At 43.9% G+C, this 16,840-nt stretch overlaps 1 protein-coding gene across 3 annotated transcripts in view; it reads right to left on the bottom strand.

Moving 5' to 3' along the window:
• Positions 1-2,538: 2,538 nt before the first annotated feature.
• TRAF1 (TNF receptor associated factor 1) overlaps positions 2,539-16,840 on the bottom strand; it is a 28,090-nt gene continuing 13,788 nt past the window's right edge. For 2 of the 3 annotated variants that reach the window (XM_090022566.1, XM_090022567.1), the window contains exons 6-11: positions 11,757-11,828; positions 10,539-10,607; positions 9,334-9,777; positions 8,701-8,878; positions 7,330-7,478; positions 2,539-6,231 (exon numbers count right to left, since the gene is read on the bottom strand). In XM_090022566.1, coding sequence (XP_089878692.1) covers positions 6,013-6,231; positions 7,330-7,478; positions 8,701-8,878; positions 9,334-9,777; positions 10,539-10,607; positions 11,757-11,828 — 1,131 coding nt within the window. In that variant the 3' untranslated portion in view covers positions 2,539-6,012. The remainder of the gene's footprint in view (positions 6,232-7,329; positions 7,479-8,700; positions 8,879-9,333; positions 9,778-10,538; positions 10,608-11,756; positions 11,829-16,840) is intronic. The other variant, XM_090022568.1, reaches the window with a different exon arrangement.

Genomic DNA, 16,840 nt, shown 5'->3' with positions numbered 1-16,840 from the left:
CAGAAGGGAGGGATGCTTGGGGCTGAGCCCTAGGCAAGATTTTGGTCATGGTTGGATCCAAGTTCCCCCGACCTCTCCCTGCACAACATGCAAAGAGCTGCTGCCAGGGGCTCGGAAGCCCTGCCTGGGTCCCCAACCAAGGAGGGGAGCACGTGGGATCCAGCCTGTGCTGCTTCCCTAAGCAGGTTCCTCTCCCATTTCCAGGCACATTCTGGATCCAGCAGAGATGCTCGGGCAAGACGGGGTGGAATCTGGCCCAGACAATTCCCAACACATCCTGTGCCATTCCCCGGTGTATTTATTCAGCTGAGCTGGGATGGCCCTGCTCTCACAGCCCGCTCTGTTTCGGTGTGACTGAGTCTTCTGTCTCGGGGAAGTCTCAGCTCCTGCCGTGAGTGAAACACTCACTGCTTATATTATTTGGGAAATCATTTTCATTTTTAGTAATAAAAATCATAGCAGGCAAGAGCACAAACATCTCAGAGCATCCGTTCTCTACCCGTTAAAGCATGTTTTGTCAGTCTCACACACATTTCCTCTCTTTCCTACGCACACACACTCCTTTCTCTCCCATATACACTCACTCTGTCCCTCTCTCTCGCACACAGTTGCCCTGCTCCCTTTTGAAGCCGATGGCTCTGCATGAGAAGCACATGTACATTTATAGAAAAGGTTAAAAGCAGCTGAAAGGTAGCAAGCCCTCCCTGAGAAATAAACAGCCAACTATAAGTAAAAGCAGCTTATTAGCAAGCCCCAATGCAAAAGCAGCCTCCTAACCAGTGAGGGCCAGGGAGGGCTTACACAGGTATGGAGCCACCAAAACTCCCATAGCAACCAGGCTGAGCTCTGCCACTATCTTAATCTGCACTAATTCATGTAGGATCAACTGCCTTCCCCTCCCCTGTGGCTCCCAACACCCCTTCAGCCTGCGGTAGCAGCAAGGAGGTTTGAAAAAGAAGCTGGGGAGAGCAAATCCTGCAGCCCTCCCTTAGGTAGAGCTCCCTTCCAAGCCATATCCCCACCCCCCCAGGTTACACCAGTACTGCCCTTCTGCTGAGGCCAGTCACTCATCATCACAGCGTAGAGGGTGGGTTGCCCGAGTCAAAGCCCCTTGCTCCTCTGTGCACCTCAGCAAGATGCACAGAAAGGGTCCGTGACCCCTCTGTGGCATGCTCTCCCCACCCTATCAATGGAAGCCCTTTTGCAGGGCTCTGGATGCTTGATGCTGGACAGTGGGCGAGAGCTGGTGAGGATTGCCCTTCTCTCTGCAAACCTGCAGGAGGAAGGCAGCAGACTCCATCCTGACAAAACCCAGTTCTGCTCACACTGCTGACTCCTGCTTCCAGCGGCAGCTGGTAGCATAAGTAGCCAAGGGGGCGCCCCCAGCAGCCTCAGCGCAGGGCATGACCTGGTCAAACTGCTGCAAATGTTAGTAGCTGGCATGCAGGACTGACCCATAACAAGAGACGGACAGCAGTTCAAGATGCAAAGCGAGCACTGAAAACCAGAGCTGAGTTTGGCCATGTACACATAAGATGTGCATCACTGGTCCAGCCGCAAGAGAGGAGGGGGTGAACGCTGAGACCTTCCTATGGACCAGGAGCTACAGAATCACCCATCACTTCTCCGACATGGCCAGGAACTGAACTTCACACCTAGGCCGTCAGACCTTAGATATAACCTCAGATGCTGGTGGGTTCTCCGGACAAGCAAAATGTAGACAAGAGCAACAAGAGATTCAGTGGTTTTCCTAGGATGCAAGGATAAAAAGACTTCTAATATTTAAAGGTATCTAGGCTGTAGCCATATTGGCTTAGCAGCAAAAAGAATCAGAACTCGTGGTAGAGGTGATGTCTTTTATTAGATCAACTAGATTTTTGCAAAAAAAAAATTTGCAAAAAAATTAATTGCTTTCTTTAATTTATTTAATTTTAATTTAAAAGCAATGAGTTCTGATTCCTTCTAATATTTAAACAAATTTATGCTGAAGGTGCAAGGCCTTGGGGTAGGCAGTCACCCATCCCAGTTTACTCAGCAATCCAGCAAATATAAGCACTCCCTCTTGGACTATACTGCTCTCCCCACCAACAAACCAATTTACAGTGGAGAGGAAAAGATACTCTTGTCATTAAGGCAAGGGAAAAGGACTCCTAACACATTTTGGGGTCCACTTCTCTGCTCTGTCATCGACTTCCTGTGTGACCTTGGGCAAGCCAAGCCATTTGCATCTTTTTGTGTCTTAACTGCACACCTGCAAAATGAAGAGGCGACAACGTCCTTTTCTCCCTTCCTTTGTGCATCTGGTTTATTTAGACTGTAGGCTCTTCAGGGCAGAGATTATCTGTAGCTGTGTGCCTGTGCAATGCTTGTCGGCATTGGGTCCTTCACTTGCTTAGGTCTGCCAGATACCACTGCAATATAAATAAGCAATGATAATGTGCCTGCTGAGTTGTGTTTATAACAAACTTGTTGCAAGATTTGTACTGGGCAGTCCCTTATTTTTCATGTAAACCATTACACAAATCTTTCTGAGGTTATTTAGCTTTATTTAAGAAATAAATAAATGGTAAGATAATACAAATGACCGCAATAAATACTTCGCTTGCCAAAACAACAGCTGTAAAAAGCAATTATTTAAACACATTATTTCACGATGGTCATATAGACTGACATATTACTGGAAAAATACTTTGCTGCCCCTAAAAGAACATTTGAACATGTCTGCAAAATATTAAGTCTGGAAGAAGAGAGATAAAGAGAGAGGTAAAGAACACCCAGTTCTTTCTTGAACAAGCTTAGGTAGGTAGCTATCTCTTTACACTGTTTTTGGAAATGTGATATTTTGCTACAACCAATTACTTAAAAGGACACTATCAAGATAAAAATAAGATTTGAGAAATCTGCTCCTTTGTAAGCAATAGAACTTCAGGTTATTAATAGTGGATGGCTTCCCACCATTTCTGCTGGATTTCCCTTCAGTTTGCATTCCACTTAGTTTGCAAAAAAATCAAGGCAGACTAGTAGCTTCACCTTCTGCTTCTCATGTGCTGGGCACAATATGGTGGTGTTTGGATTTCCAGCACTGCACGGAAAGATACTTCGGCATGAAAAAGCTGTCATTGAGCAAATCAATAAGTTAATGTTATAAAACTTGTTCACTTTTTTGGCTCTGATCCAGCAAACTAATCTCACTGCAACACTGGGGGCTATAGTACAAACTCTGTCTTTCCCCCTGCCTCCTCCCCACCTCACCCACCCCCTTTTTTTGGCTACACACACACCTACTTGTTGCAGGCCAATTACTCTGCCTGTATCATTTTCCATATTTTGATAATTTCATATATGGATGATTTGATACCTATTTGCTGTGATGAGTTAAAGTGTGGATTTTAAAATCCATCCTTAGAATTAAATGGCTCAAATTTTCTTCAGGAAGCTACAGAGAAACTTAGAACATTTCTGGCATGTTTTTTAGGCACTGCTCATCTCCAGACATTATTTCACAATCTGTTTTTCTTTTTACACTATTTCAGTTGGTTTATTGTAAATAAAAAAGACCATTCCACAGTAGCTCCAGAACATCTTTCATCTTTTACTTCAAATCTGGAAAGCCTGCAATCTGCTGAGAGTGACCTTCCCTGTATAATTAATTCACAGAACAATGGAGCAGCATTCATGTCACACTCCCCATCAGTACCCTGTACCTCACGGGAACCCTGATGATCTAACCAGCTGACCAGATACATACTGAATCTGTTGCACAGCCATGGGTAACCCCAGCGCAATGGCACCTTACAAGTTGCAAGCCATTAGCCTAGCGTTTTGAATTCTGGAGCAAAGCACTGAAGGACTGTGGATGGGCTAACTGCAATTTAATCGTCATGCTCACTTGCCATTAGATTCACCAATGAATGCATGATAAATGTAGAGGTGCTACTCACAACTGTGCAGCTTGTCACTGAGAAGTGGAGGAGGCAAACAGATTTCCTAACAAAATACACCAGTGCTTTCTAATGTGCTTATCGCAGTGTGCTTTCTTAGTTCTCTTCTTCTCTACAAAAAAAGATCTATTTTTCTCCCTAGTATCCAAAAGGCCGCTTCATCTTCCTCCTTTTCATTAGTACATTGTCTCCCAAGTCCATCATGGCTTATTACATTGCAATAATTAGTTTGGGATTCCTTTATTGTCTTGAAAAGTTCATGGAAGTGGTGCAGATGCCAGCACAAGAAAAGATCTTTGGGTAAAGGTCTAGCCTTCTGCTCTGTCTAATCGCTCACCAAATGATATTAGTAACCCCTGGTTTTCAATACCCTGAGCATCAGGGTTTGATGTTTCTCCCCAAACATACTTCAAAGACTTCAGGTACAATGGCAGGTTGTTGGAATACATTACAATTCCAGGCTTTCCCTTCTCATTTCTCAATCCAACTGCCTTTGAGAGAGGGGGAATTAAAAGACTTCCCCCAACACCTACTTTAACCCGTGCAGTGAATGGTTAATCCCCATAGTCAGATGTTATGGGAATTCAAATGGAGTGAGGTTCCCTCATGGCAGTGCCAGGCTTTTCAAGTCATCTGAATGGATCAGGAGTTACCGTTTCAATCTGGAGTACTGCAACAACAGTGCAGATCTGTTTCATCCTTCTGTGACCTACTGCCAATTGGCAGGCTCTCTTGTCTTGCACAGAATCAGTTTTAAGCCATTACTGCCTGTCCCGTTCCTGCCATGCTAACTATTCTTCTTGCTTCTTGTTCTCTCACTCCGTCCTTCAGAGTTTCCTCGCCAATTTGCTTTTGTCAGGGTGTAACTATAACTGGGACAGAATACGTGACCCCACGACAATCAGGATCACAACTGATGATTTAATCAATGATTACAGCACACTGGGTCCAATGTTTTTTTGGTGCTCCCATGGGGAAGGAGCCAGGGGAAGCTGAGAGGATGTAAGAATGGACTGGAGACAAAAAAGCATGCTTGCAGCTTTCTTTTGGGGTAAAGGCTTGTATTTGAACCCTGTCCACATCCAGATGACAGCTCCCAGCTGCTTTTCAAAATAGTTTTGCATTCATTCTTTACCTTTATGGGCAAAAATAAACACCACAGATGCTGCAATGGTTCTTCCCTGTTCAACATTTTAAGATGATCATGACCCAGACAAAGGTCACCCTGTCAGAGGACATTAGAAGGATAATAATAATAATTAAAAAAAAAGACAGAACAAATGTTGTCCAATGTGTTTCAGGAAATGACTGCAAACTGTACAAGAAGCTGCAGGTGTCATTTAGCTGGTGTTTGCACGGGTGGCCCTGGGATCCTTGGGGGGAGCTGCAAATATAATAGGGAGGGAGAGTAACAGAGGAAGTGCTCAGTTCTGAACAAGCAGCAAGCTACTTGGCAAGGAAAAGCCAAGATGCATTCACAAGAGACACTCAAAGTCCCACAGGACATAGTGCATATAAATACAGGTATGAAATAAATAACAGCAATCAAAGCATCCAATATTAAGGAATACAAGCTTCAAATGGTTGGCCGCAACTCTCAGCTTTCAAGGATACCAAAAAATGAACAATGGAGAGGTCCAACTGAGCAATCAGAACCCCAAGGGTCTTTGCGTGGGACAGGGGGAAGCAGAGAGACTGCTCTGCACCCTCAGCCAGACCAAAGCCTATGCAAGAACCCTGGTCCATGCAGGCTGCTATGTCTCCAGCACCCTCCTTCCAGTTAGAAACTGGATGGTCTGTCCACATTTCCTTGTGCAGGGGCTGACTGGGACCTTGGTCTGGAATTCATTGCCAACACCAGTTTGGTTTGAGTCATTTTGGTCACCTGCAAAAAGATGCTCCAGGACAACTTGCATTGGCAGCACTAGACAATGTGAATGGACAGATCCTCAGCTGATGCAGGTGACCTCTATGGAGCGCAGGATCCAGATCTCCAGGTTTTGGACTTAAGCTGAATGCTGTCCTTAAACAGACTCTGATGGGGCATACTAAAAAGTACCGATTTTAGGGCCTATGAATTTGTTTCTATAATGCATTTAAGGAAAATGGTGTCTTCTTTGACATAAGCATATTTAGGTGACTGTAATTTAGACAAAGGAAGAAATGTAGGGCAGCCACTTGCAATATTCATGTCGCTCACTGGCCTCTGAAATGAAGCAGAATTCAGGTCTGGACGGAAAACATCAATAACATGCTCTCTGTTGTTTTGGTCGAGCAACATAAACGTGACCTGAAACGTAACAGAGGGAAGAAAGGAAAAATAATAATTTATTGCATTTCAAAACAAGACATGCAGTCAGAAGCCTTAACGCATTTGGACCCGGCACCTTTTAGCAAGTGCAAACATTCTGCAGAAACAGCTGGCTGCTCTACTGATAACTGAAGGCCAACTAAAATGAATGTTTCCCAGGATGCAAGGTCAGCTAATTAGCACGAGGGAGATTATAATGGTTCTCAGATCAAATGTTTAAAACTTTGCCACTGGCAAAATAAAATAAAGTCAGAAATTCTTCCTTGGTGGAGAATTACATGGTGTAGACTTTTTCCCCTATGTCCCAACAATTTAAGCAAACCATGAGTTTTGTCAAGGCCAATAAATTAATTCTGTTATTGTGGTTTGGAATCAAGAGAGACAGCTCAGCTCACTGCATGCAAACACGCAGCAGACACAAACTAAATATCGGAGTAGAATTTCTCCTGTTCATTAGTTTGCTATTGTTCAGCTTAAAAGATGAAATATGAAACAGGTCTTTAAGCGTGACATGAATTATGAACTTTGATTCTGTATTTGTTTTTGCCGATTGGTTGGTGGTGGTAATGCCATTTGGAAGAAGGGTTTGCAGAATTGGTGCACAAATGGAAAGAGAAGCAGGAATGCTGCCCCCCAATGCCTGTGTTTTAACCACCAGGCCTCGTTCCTTTTCCACATTTGGTAATTAGGCATATAGGGAATCTAGCATGATAAGCATGTCTTTGGCTTAGTTTCAGATGGACACAGCTTTACCTTCTATAAACCTCAAGGTTCCAACTGGATAACACTTTGGTTCTTCCAGGTGGTGTCTGAAGGGACAAAGCCCTCTGTGCACCATCTCACCCCATTCACGACTGAATTATACCCTAGGATTAGATGCAGGTATAATGGAGAAATGGAAGAATGCCCTTGACTACAATGGGAAGAGATATGCCTCTACTGTAGGTGGACAGGCTGCACTGCCCCTGTATACCACATGAGAAGACCATGGAAATCACTAGGACACTACACAAGAGAAAAAATGTGATGGGGAAGAGCATCGCAGCGACATGAACACAGGAAGTGCTTTCTTTTTACCTTGTGTTTGAAAGGCCATGGAAGCAGAGCGTCATAGTCCCCTTTCATGACAACAAAGAACAAGGACACGTGTGTTCCTTTTCCTGTACCATCACCATTCAGATAAATCCTCAGGCAGACTTTGTAGCCATATTTGCCAGTGTAGAAAGCTGAAAATTAGACTCTTCCATTAGTCAAGTCAGAGACAACCAACCTGTTCTAGAAATGATGCATCTCTAGTGATGCTGACAGATAGAAATGGGTTAAAATGCAACAGGTGCCCTGATACCATCAGGCTGAGCATGACAAAGAGATTGGACAGTGCAGGATTCCTGACTACAAACACGAAGGCCCAGTGGGGGGAAGTCTTCTTAATTATTTCTACCTTGGTGAGGCTGACTGGTAATTACTCTCAGAGAGTATGTTATCTAATCACTTAATTTCTCAGAGGGGGAAGGACTGTAGTAGACAACGGAGAACCAGCAGATGTCACTGTAGATAGTGGGCAAATACCATGCAAACTGAAAGCTCTGTGCGACAGAAAACAGAGGCAAACATACGGACATAACCAGGCTGTTCAAAGTGTGTTTCCCCACTTTTCAGATGCTTTATTTGCAGTCATCAGTCCTTGAACCACTCATACTATTCCTCTGCTTTCGTTTCATGAACTGAATACCACTAGGCCAAGACCTTTAAGCAGGGCATGAGTTTGGCCTCCCTTTACAGTGCAATCCAGACCCACAACTTTCAACCTCATTCTTTTGCGGGTATTATCTCACAAGATAGACAGATACCTGCTACTTCTACTACTACAAATAGCAGGATCTTTATCATGAAGGATGTGCTGTGTGCCTGTGAATTAGGCTCTTTCTGTCCCAGCACCATTATCTGTGTTCATCATATAGAAGGATTTTTTCTTGCAAAAGAGTTCAGAGCACATCCACCTCTGGGCACACTTGTCTGATGGAGGGAAAGCATGAGAGCAGCAGGAGCCGCACATGCATTAGAGTACATCCCCACACAGGTATTTTAAAATATGGTGAGAGTTAGACCAATTACACTAAGCTGAAGACGCCTCTGCGGAGTGGCTGTACGTCCTTGTTCCTCCCAAACACCCACGCTGCACACATTCCCCAGGACCAAACCTGACGACTGGGCTCAGATAGTTGGGATTGTGCTTTCACCTTAAGCCATGCTTCCTTCACAAGTCATGGAGAAGGGCAGGTGAGCACTATAACAACTACAGAGCAGAAGCTGCCTGAAGAGCAGCCAGAATTTCCATGTCATTTTGCAAGCAGGATGCTACTTCTGGGTGGCACTTTAAAGTACTTCCAACAGAGGTGGTCACCCTTCAGATTACACTGGGTTTCGATAGATTTTTTTTTTTTTTACCTGGAGAGTATAAACTGATTGTCCTTCCAGTCACAGAGTCCTGTAACTTCCTGCTGACATCCATGATCTTCCATAAAAAGACCCCATCATAGGAGGCTTGCTCAGAGCACTGAAGACTCTTATGAAGCCTGCTCAGACCCGCGTCCTTCTGGGTCAGACATCGGTGCAACTCTGCAATCTAGGGGAAAAAACCAATAACAACTACTGTTCAAATCTACTCCTTGGGTTCTACATGGAACAGGCAACTGTGCTACACAGGGTTCCCCTTGGTGACAAACTCTGGAAGAAGGCAAGCAACTCTACAGATTATTTTTCAGATATATAATATTGATTTAGGAGGACTGAATGGGCTGTTTCAAGGCAACTTGCTCCTTAGGACCTGATCCTGAGAATTTCCAAGGCCCCACACCTCCCAGTGAGGCTTAGATGTCTAAGTGTGGCTTTGGATTCCAAACTTTAAGGGCCCAAGCTAGAAAGCTTGCCTAAGGCTGCAAAGGTGTTTGGGAGACAGCAATACTTTCCAGTTCCTATGTCTGTGTTCAGCTCGAGCCCGCAGCCTCTCTCTGTGATCTGTGTGTACACGCTCTATCTATGCAACATGTATATGGATACAAGGCTGTCACAAACCTTTACCTTCAGTTCAAGGTTTCGTATCATATTTTGATCCAGTTCACTCTGCCTCTGAAAGGCTGCGATTTCGAGGTGAGAGGTTTCCACCTCCTTGTTGAGCACTGCTACAATGTTCTCAAAGACCTGCAGCTTGCTTTCCAGTTCGGAGATCATTTTCTCCTTGACAAGCCTTTGCAGAGTTGATTCTTCTTCAACAAGAGAAGAGAGGGGGAAACAGTCTACTTCCAGATCTCCATTGATCTCTGAGGCCCCTGGGACCTGCAGGTCAGAGACCTTTCTTTCCAAAGTCTTCACTTTAGACTCTGCTGAAGCGAAACATGGGATGAGGCCATTTGCAGCCCTACCAGGGCACAAGCAGGCCCTCAGTTGCTTTATATGCTGCAGCAGCAGCAGCAAGTGGGCTCCTACTGAGGTCTTCTCATGCTCTTTTGTCTTCTCTTTGCCCCCCTGTTAGGAGAAGACAATGTCAGTACAACTGATGTAATTAACTTAGGACCAATTTCTTACTTAGCCTTTTTTTTTTTTTTTTTTTTAGGCAATACCCCCATCATCGTCAAGAGAGATAAAGAGTGAAGACTTAAGGGCACAGACCTGGCTGAACAGCACTACATTTCCCAGGAGACATACACAGGAGGAGAACAACATGCATCTAGCAAGCAAATGCATATATATTATACCAACAAGACCAGTGTTGTCTAAAACCTCTGTGTGAGTTCAGTTACCATGCAAATACAAAGCAGGATTCCCAAGTAGATCACTACTCAGTGCATGTGTGACACAAGATAGGTGACACAGCTAAAAGGCACTAGAATCCAGAGCAGGTATTATAAACATGGTAGTTAGTGCCACAGGAGAACATGGTCTTCTTGCAGAGAATAACTGATCCCTAACAAAACAGCACATCTGATGCATCTGTACAGTTACAGTTTTCCTAAAGAAGCTTTGATTTTCATCTGAGTGGAACACGCACTGCAGGAAACTGTCCCAAACTGAATTCCACCCCTTGAAATTGTAACAGCCAAATCTGCTTCCCTTTTCTGCCAGAAAAAGGTTAGATTTTTATCCCTTTCACTAAAAACACATTCCTCCAAGCCATCCTAGGCCTATTATCTTTAATACCATGGCTGGTCCATGCCAGCAGCTGGAGCATAGAGACTGCACGTTATTTGAGACCTTCCTGAATAGCAGCGGGCAGCAATTTTACTCACCCTAAATGAGCAGCCGACTTCAGAGAAACAACATTCATCCTTACTGTTGAAAGGTACCGAGCGGTTCTGCTAAAAACAGCAACAGTGAAATAACAGTGACAAGTTCAAGTGCTTTGTTATTTATAAGCAATCCACTGGGCCAAATCCTCAGCACATGTAGGTCAGGATAGCTCTTTTGGAATCAGTGTCACCTGATCTACACTGACTGGGGCCCCAGCCCCACGTTGTGTAGCAAAAGCAGCCACATTTCCATTATGAAGGACAATCACCAGTGCATGGACCAGCAAACAAGTCCCTCAGCCATGCACTGTCACGTGCAAGGCCTCAATCCAATTTCCCATCACCAGCATCCTCCAATCTGAACAGGCAAGACTGAAGCCACTGCTGATGCCAAGTCTAACCCAAGTTGACAGTAACAATATTTTATTACTGGTCCGTGCAGGAGTGGCTTGTCCCCAACACGCCCTGCAATGTTATTGCTTCTTTCTAAGCAATGCTGTGGTCAGTATACCTAGGAAAGGCCATAGTTTGCAAGACTCAGACTTTGGAAGCCCCCAGACACCTGGGTAATGAGGGAAGATGGTGCTTTACCCTCCATGATTTTTTTATATGCAATATACTTGGCCCTAGAGGCTGTGCACTCACTAAAATCACAGCAAGACTGAGGCAAATACAAGTCTTGATATAACAGAATACATGCAAATCACAGTCACCAACAAATGACAACTTGTATGCCCGTTTAAAGAAGTGCACCATGCAGAAGATGACCTACTGGTATATACATAGCCACTCAAATGCTTCCTTTCCTTCTGCACAGAAACACAGAAGGGAATAAATGTGCTTGGCAGTTTATTCAGAGGGTTAGCAGATCGTTGTTCCATCGGATCAAGGGGTCTGAGATGGGAATCCAGTTACCTCCACATCCAAAAGCCCATCTTTTTAAAGGGTTATTTAGCATTCATCTCTGCTAGCGCACAGTCTTGTATTGGTTTCCCCTGATTATTTGAAAAGGAAAGAAACCAAATAAAAACTGCCCTTATTTTTTGGAACTAAACAAGATCTTTCCTGATCGTACAAGATCAACAAAGTAAAGGGTGAGAAAAGTTAGTACAGAGAGGGTAGCATGTGAAAAGCTTCCAGATACTATCGCCAAGTGAGGAGTTGGCACTGTAAGGAACAGAATAAGAATGACATCTTGTCTGTTGACATTTAACCTACCTTTTCCTTTGACGATGCGTCTGGGTGTGTCCGTTTTTGCTCCTTAACTGAATTTCCTGTGCACGTATGCTTCTGTCATTAAAGAGAGACGAAAACATCTGGGCACCATGTCAGAATCTTTCAACAGCCTTACTGAGGCCTGATATATAGGCTCTTTGTGCAGCTAGGTAGCAATGGTACCATTACAGACAAGAGTGAAGCTTGAGGTTAAGTGACTCACTTGAGAGGCACAGTAATCACCTGACTTAGACCTCAGCCTAGACAACTAGTTTGGAAGAGTCTGATCTTATGTCTGACACAGATTTTCCCTGTCCCCTTGGGCAGGTCAATCAACATGAAAAGAGAAATTCAGAAACAATACGCACAGCATAGCAGGGATTTGCTTTCACACATCTGTTGTCTTCTTTAGACATACACCCCCCCAGGTTTAATGCACCCTGATCAAGTGTAACCAACATGCCAAAGACCTGGAAAACAGTATGAAATGAAGTGGGGCTCGCCCTATTCATTTCCACTTGTTTTGAGGAGGTTAAGCATGTCTGAAGGAGACCAAAGGCTCACTCCCTAAGCTCCATGTAGTCCGTTGACCAAAAAGCGGCATCTCCCCTGCAAAATGAACCTGAGCTCTCACTTGAGATCTAGCCCCTAACACTCCAGCCCACTCCTAATGCACACGCTCAGCCCCCTCGCTGAACAACTCCTAAATTTCACAGCCATAGGCTTCAATTATGATTATTTCTACCAGCTCAAAACCAAGCAAATTTAATTATGAGCATTTCACACTCTTTTCCAGGGTTCAGATCCTGCAGCCACTGAAACCGTCTTCAGTGCAAAGCCTTATGCGTTTCACATCTGCAGACCACAAAAGTTAACTCATACCAATGCATGCTACTTTTTGGTCCTGTGGTGTTTTGTTTATCCTGTTTCCAGCAAAGTCAATTGGTTTGGTTTGATGTCGCTGATTTGATCATACAATATTGTACCAGATATTACTATCTTTGCATTTAGGAGATCGCTTAAAAGTTTGGAGGGTTGTAGCTGTGCATGCATGTAGCTTTGTGTGTGCATGTGCACACGTGTGTAAAAGTATCTTTCTTGGCTTTGCACTTTCAAATTGCTCTCAACTTGATAATGAACATTGCCAGGCATTTGCTCTGTGGGCATCTGTTTTGATCAACACTAGTTTATAAAAGGAAGTCAGCACATAAAGGAGGGAGCATAAGCCATTATTCCAAGTCATGGGAGAAAACAGCTTTGCAAACCATTTCTTCATATCCTACTGGTGCGACTCAGTAGAGCTCCCCTTCACTGGGAACGATGCTTAGACTCTTGGACCAAAGGGCATATCTGTTAATAGTGGGTGCCACGGTCTATTGTGTGATGAACTGCAGACCTAACAATTTCCCAAGCTAAGCCCCTAAGCTGATTTCTCCTCTTCCTAGTACAGTTGGCACTTTCAGATGCAACAGTCCACCAGATGCAGTACCTGTTAAGTGAAAGTAAAATGTGATGCTTCACTTCTGGGGCCCTGCACTTTCAGAAATGACTTGCAGATGCTTTGCTGAGCTTTCTTGGGAAACTTGATACAAGGTTGGCAACGCACACGTCTCACCCAGTTCAAACCCTAATAATCCCACGTATATGCAGCAGCGTGCAGGTGAACTGCAGACCTGAGAGCAAATATACATGAAAACCAAATATAAACTCTCTGTGCATTGGCTTTATATAGCTTGGCTTTATTCAGAGCGTTCTCAGATCCCACTCAATGTTTTGAAGGCAGGTGTCCAAATTTCCTGACGTGATGTGCTAATGCAAAATGCATTAGCACTAACATGAGATTTCCTGCTCCTTCTGGCTCCAAAGAGAAGGGGAAAATAATCCTCCTGCAGTTGGTTCATTCTATGGCTGTAATTTGTATATTTAACACAGCCACTGTCAGGGTTTCAATTCAGACTATTCAGAGGTTTTGCCTTTAATCTTCATAAACGCCTTTGCTCACCAGCACATTTCCTTTAGCAGCTTGGAAAGTTTTTATGGCATCACTGTTCCAGCAATCCTCAAAGCATCTTCCTGAGAAAGGAGGCTGAGGTCTTGGTTTCATCCTTTCAAAAAATGCACGCACAGGTTTTTCCCATTCCCCAGGCACTTTTGAAACACTGTCTTAGACATGATACATAATGTGCCTTTGTTTTCTTCTTCTCTATCCTATTCCACTTGCTCATGCCACTGCCTTCTTCTCGTTTCCTTTCTTGACGCAGCTGAACCCAAATCACAAAATAAACACGAGGACGATATACAAAAGCTTCCAGCAGCCCAAGCTGGTGCATGGTTAAGCAGGATGTTAAGAGTCCTACTGAAGACAGAGATCAGGGGGTCTGATAGACTGCCCAACCTTTCTATTTGCTCAGGGGTGTATGGGGTAAATGAAACATGGGCAACCAGACCAACATGACATTCCACGCTGTTGCAAACTTAACAAACCAGATCACGGCACCAGCAAAATGGCAAAAGAATAGACTTTCAAAGAACAAAAATCAGCCCTAATAAATCACAACACTATTCCCCTTGGGACTGATGTGTGCCCAGACCATGAATATTACAGCTGTTCCAGTAAGAGAAAAACAGAGATGATGGAAATCTTAAATGTGATGGGAAGCACTAGCTACATTAGATCAGGTCATGGATCCATAATGTCCACTCTGCTCATGGGATGGTCAAAGCCACAGTCTGATGTTTCATGAACAGGGTGAAGAAAACATTCCCATTAGCATATTGTTGGCACTAGGAACAACAGAATATACATTTCTCCTTAACTCTTCCCATCACAGCTCATAACCTCAGCAGGGGGTCTGAAGCAGTGGGGAAGCACAGTCTCATGCTTCCTCTCTTGCTAAACAAATGTTCACTGAATGTGGTACAGGTGCTGGACTCAGCCACCCTATCCACAGGGGTAACAAAGCACTGGTGAAGGCAGTGCAAGTTCCCCCAGGTTGCCCAGCCCTGGGAGGATGATACCTTGAAATAAGAACTGAAACCAGTCTCCCAGGCTCATTCATCCCTTGAGTTCCTGGCCCAAACTGACAAGCCGGCAGCCTGGGAAGGTGGGTTTTTTGTGCTGGAGTCTAAGGCCATGAAATTCACTTTGTTCAGACTACTGAAAAAATGGTGGCAGCAGCCAGTTACTGCTGACCTGGATGAGAATAGGCAGGGCAGCTCTAATTTTATATTCCTAGCTGTTAAATGAGGGCAAAAAACTGGATTCCAGCTACAATTAGATTCTTTTCAGAGGAATATACTCTGTGCCATAAACACAGAGAGAGATGCAAATAGCTTCTCATACATTACACACTTGCAAAAACCCTTGAAAGGACAGCTGAGACAGGGAAGTCAACATTTCAAGGCCAGCTTCCCTACTCAGCTGCTAAAATTTCCTAACCCAAAAATGCATTAGATAATGGATAAACAGGATGAGGAAATGAAAACAAAGTCATCACTGCAGGAAAAGGAAACCAAACAAACTGTTGAGGCAGAACTGATGTGGCACACACCTTGAAAGGGAGGAAGGGGCAAGGTGGGGGCAAATGACTGCGTAGACTTCTGACTGGCAAGCGTCACGCGTGCCCAGTGCACTTGCAGGAGGTTTAGATGCCTCTGTCTTCAAATAACTGCTCTCTCAAAAAGAAAGGCTGGTGAAACATGCCTGGGTGTCTGGCCAAGATCAATGTTTTCCCCATCTATGGAACAAGTATAAAATGAGGAGCACCTTTGCAAGCCTCCCTCACAGGCTCTCTTAGCAAGTGCACCTTTTTCTTGCTCTGGGGAAACCACTTCTAAAGAAAGGGGAGAGGGACTGTATCTCTCTGCAAACACAGGGCAGTTTTTTTCAGCTGTGACACAGAGAACTGCCCATTATTGTATGTCACCAGGTTATCCTGTCAGAGCATTCATTATACTCCTGCCAGCCAGCCCCCCCCCTTTTTTTTTTTTTTTTTTTACAAGGACCACTGTTCTAAGATGGCATTCCTACTTTGCTACTGATTCTTCTTGACCCATCAGGAAAGATCGATGTTGTTCTAGACAGTAGCCAAGTCTGCAAAATCAGTACAGGCCCTGCAGCCCTTCTTTCTAATTGAGCCAATTACTGTGCTGTACACAATGATCTCGGGGTGGCATGTTGCTACTGCTTTTGCTTTGGAGTTTTATTGTGAAATTTTACAATTTAAAAGGTTGAAGACACATTTTTTTACATGAAACTTGAGCTGTGGTACAGCTAAGCTAGCCCAGACAAACTCTTGTGTCTGTACCAGGAAATACTTCACTGGCCCTTTATTCTACCAAACCACAGTTTCCTCCTTCAGCGACAGTACACTGCTGTCAAGCAAACTGTCCTCAGGCCCCTTCAAGTACCAGAATATCCTGCATTGTGCTGTGCACATAGTAAACAGGGAATCAATGGCACTATGATACATTTCAAGACTTTACATTAATGCAAAAAGTCATTCAAAATGCACATTAGTGACGTGTTACGAGGAGTTCTAGCGTGAATTGATAAAGGCGTTACAATTAAGTAACAACGCATGAGGATTTAGCCAAGTAATCATAGAAGGCAGGTGATCTATTAGTATCAGGCCAGAAAGATTTTCTTGTTTGTTTTAAAGATGAACTAGCTTTAGATAGATACTAGGAGCAGATTCGCTTTTCATTCTATATGTATACAGTCATGTGCAGCATTCTCTTTTTCGTTGTATACTTATTGCAAGGCCTTCTGCTATGAAAAGTAGAATTAAATAGTCATAAGAGGAAAAAAATAAATATGACAGAATTCAGGATGAATTTACAGTGTGCTTCTTGCACTTGGCTCTTCTTGGGATCAACTGATCTAGTTCATTGGGAGAGTTAAAGTTGATGGAATCTAGTATAAACGTCTGTTAAATAAATGCCTGGTATAGCAACGTGCTAACTTACCAGCAAATGAAAACAATTATTTATCCATATTCAAGATATCATCCATGTAGCTGTTTGTCTGATCGCTCCTGTCTACCTTATTCGGGGGGGGGAGGGGTACCATTTGAGAGGGGAACAAG

This window comes from Crocodylus siamensis, chromosome 11 (assembly GCF_052110815.1).
Source record: "Crocodylus siamensis isolate JL-2025a chromosome 11, ASM5211081v1, whole genome shotgun sequence".
NCBI classification, from domain to species: Eukaryota; Metazoa; Chordata; order Crocodylia; family Crocodylidae; genus Crocodylus; species Crocodylus siamensis.
The sequence above is the reverse complement of the archived record's forward strand: the minus strand, read 5'-3'. Positions and strand labels throughout refer to the sequence as shown.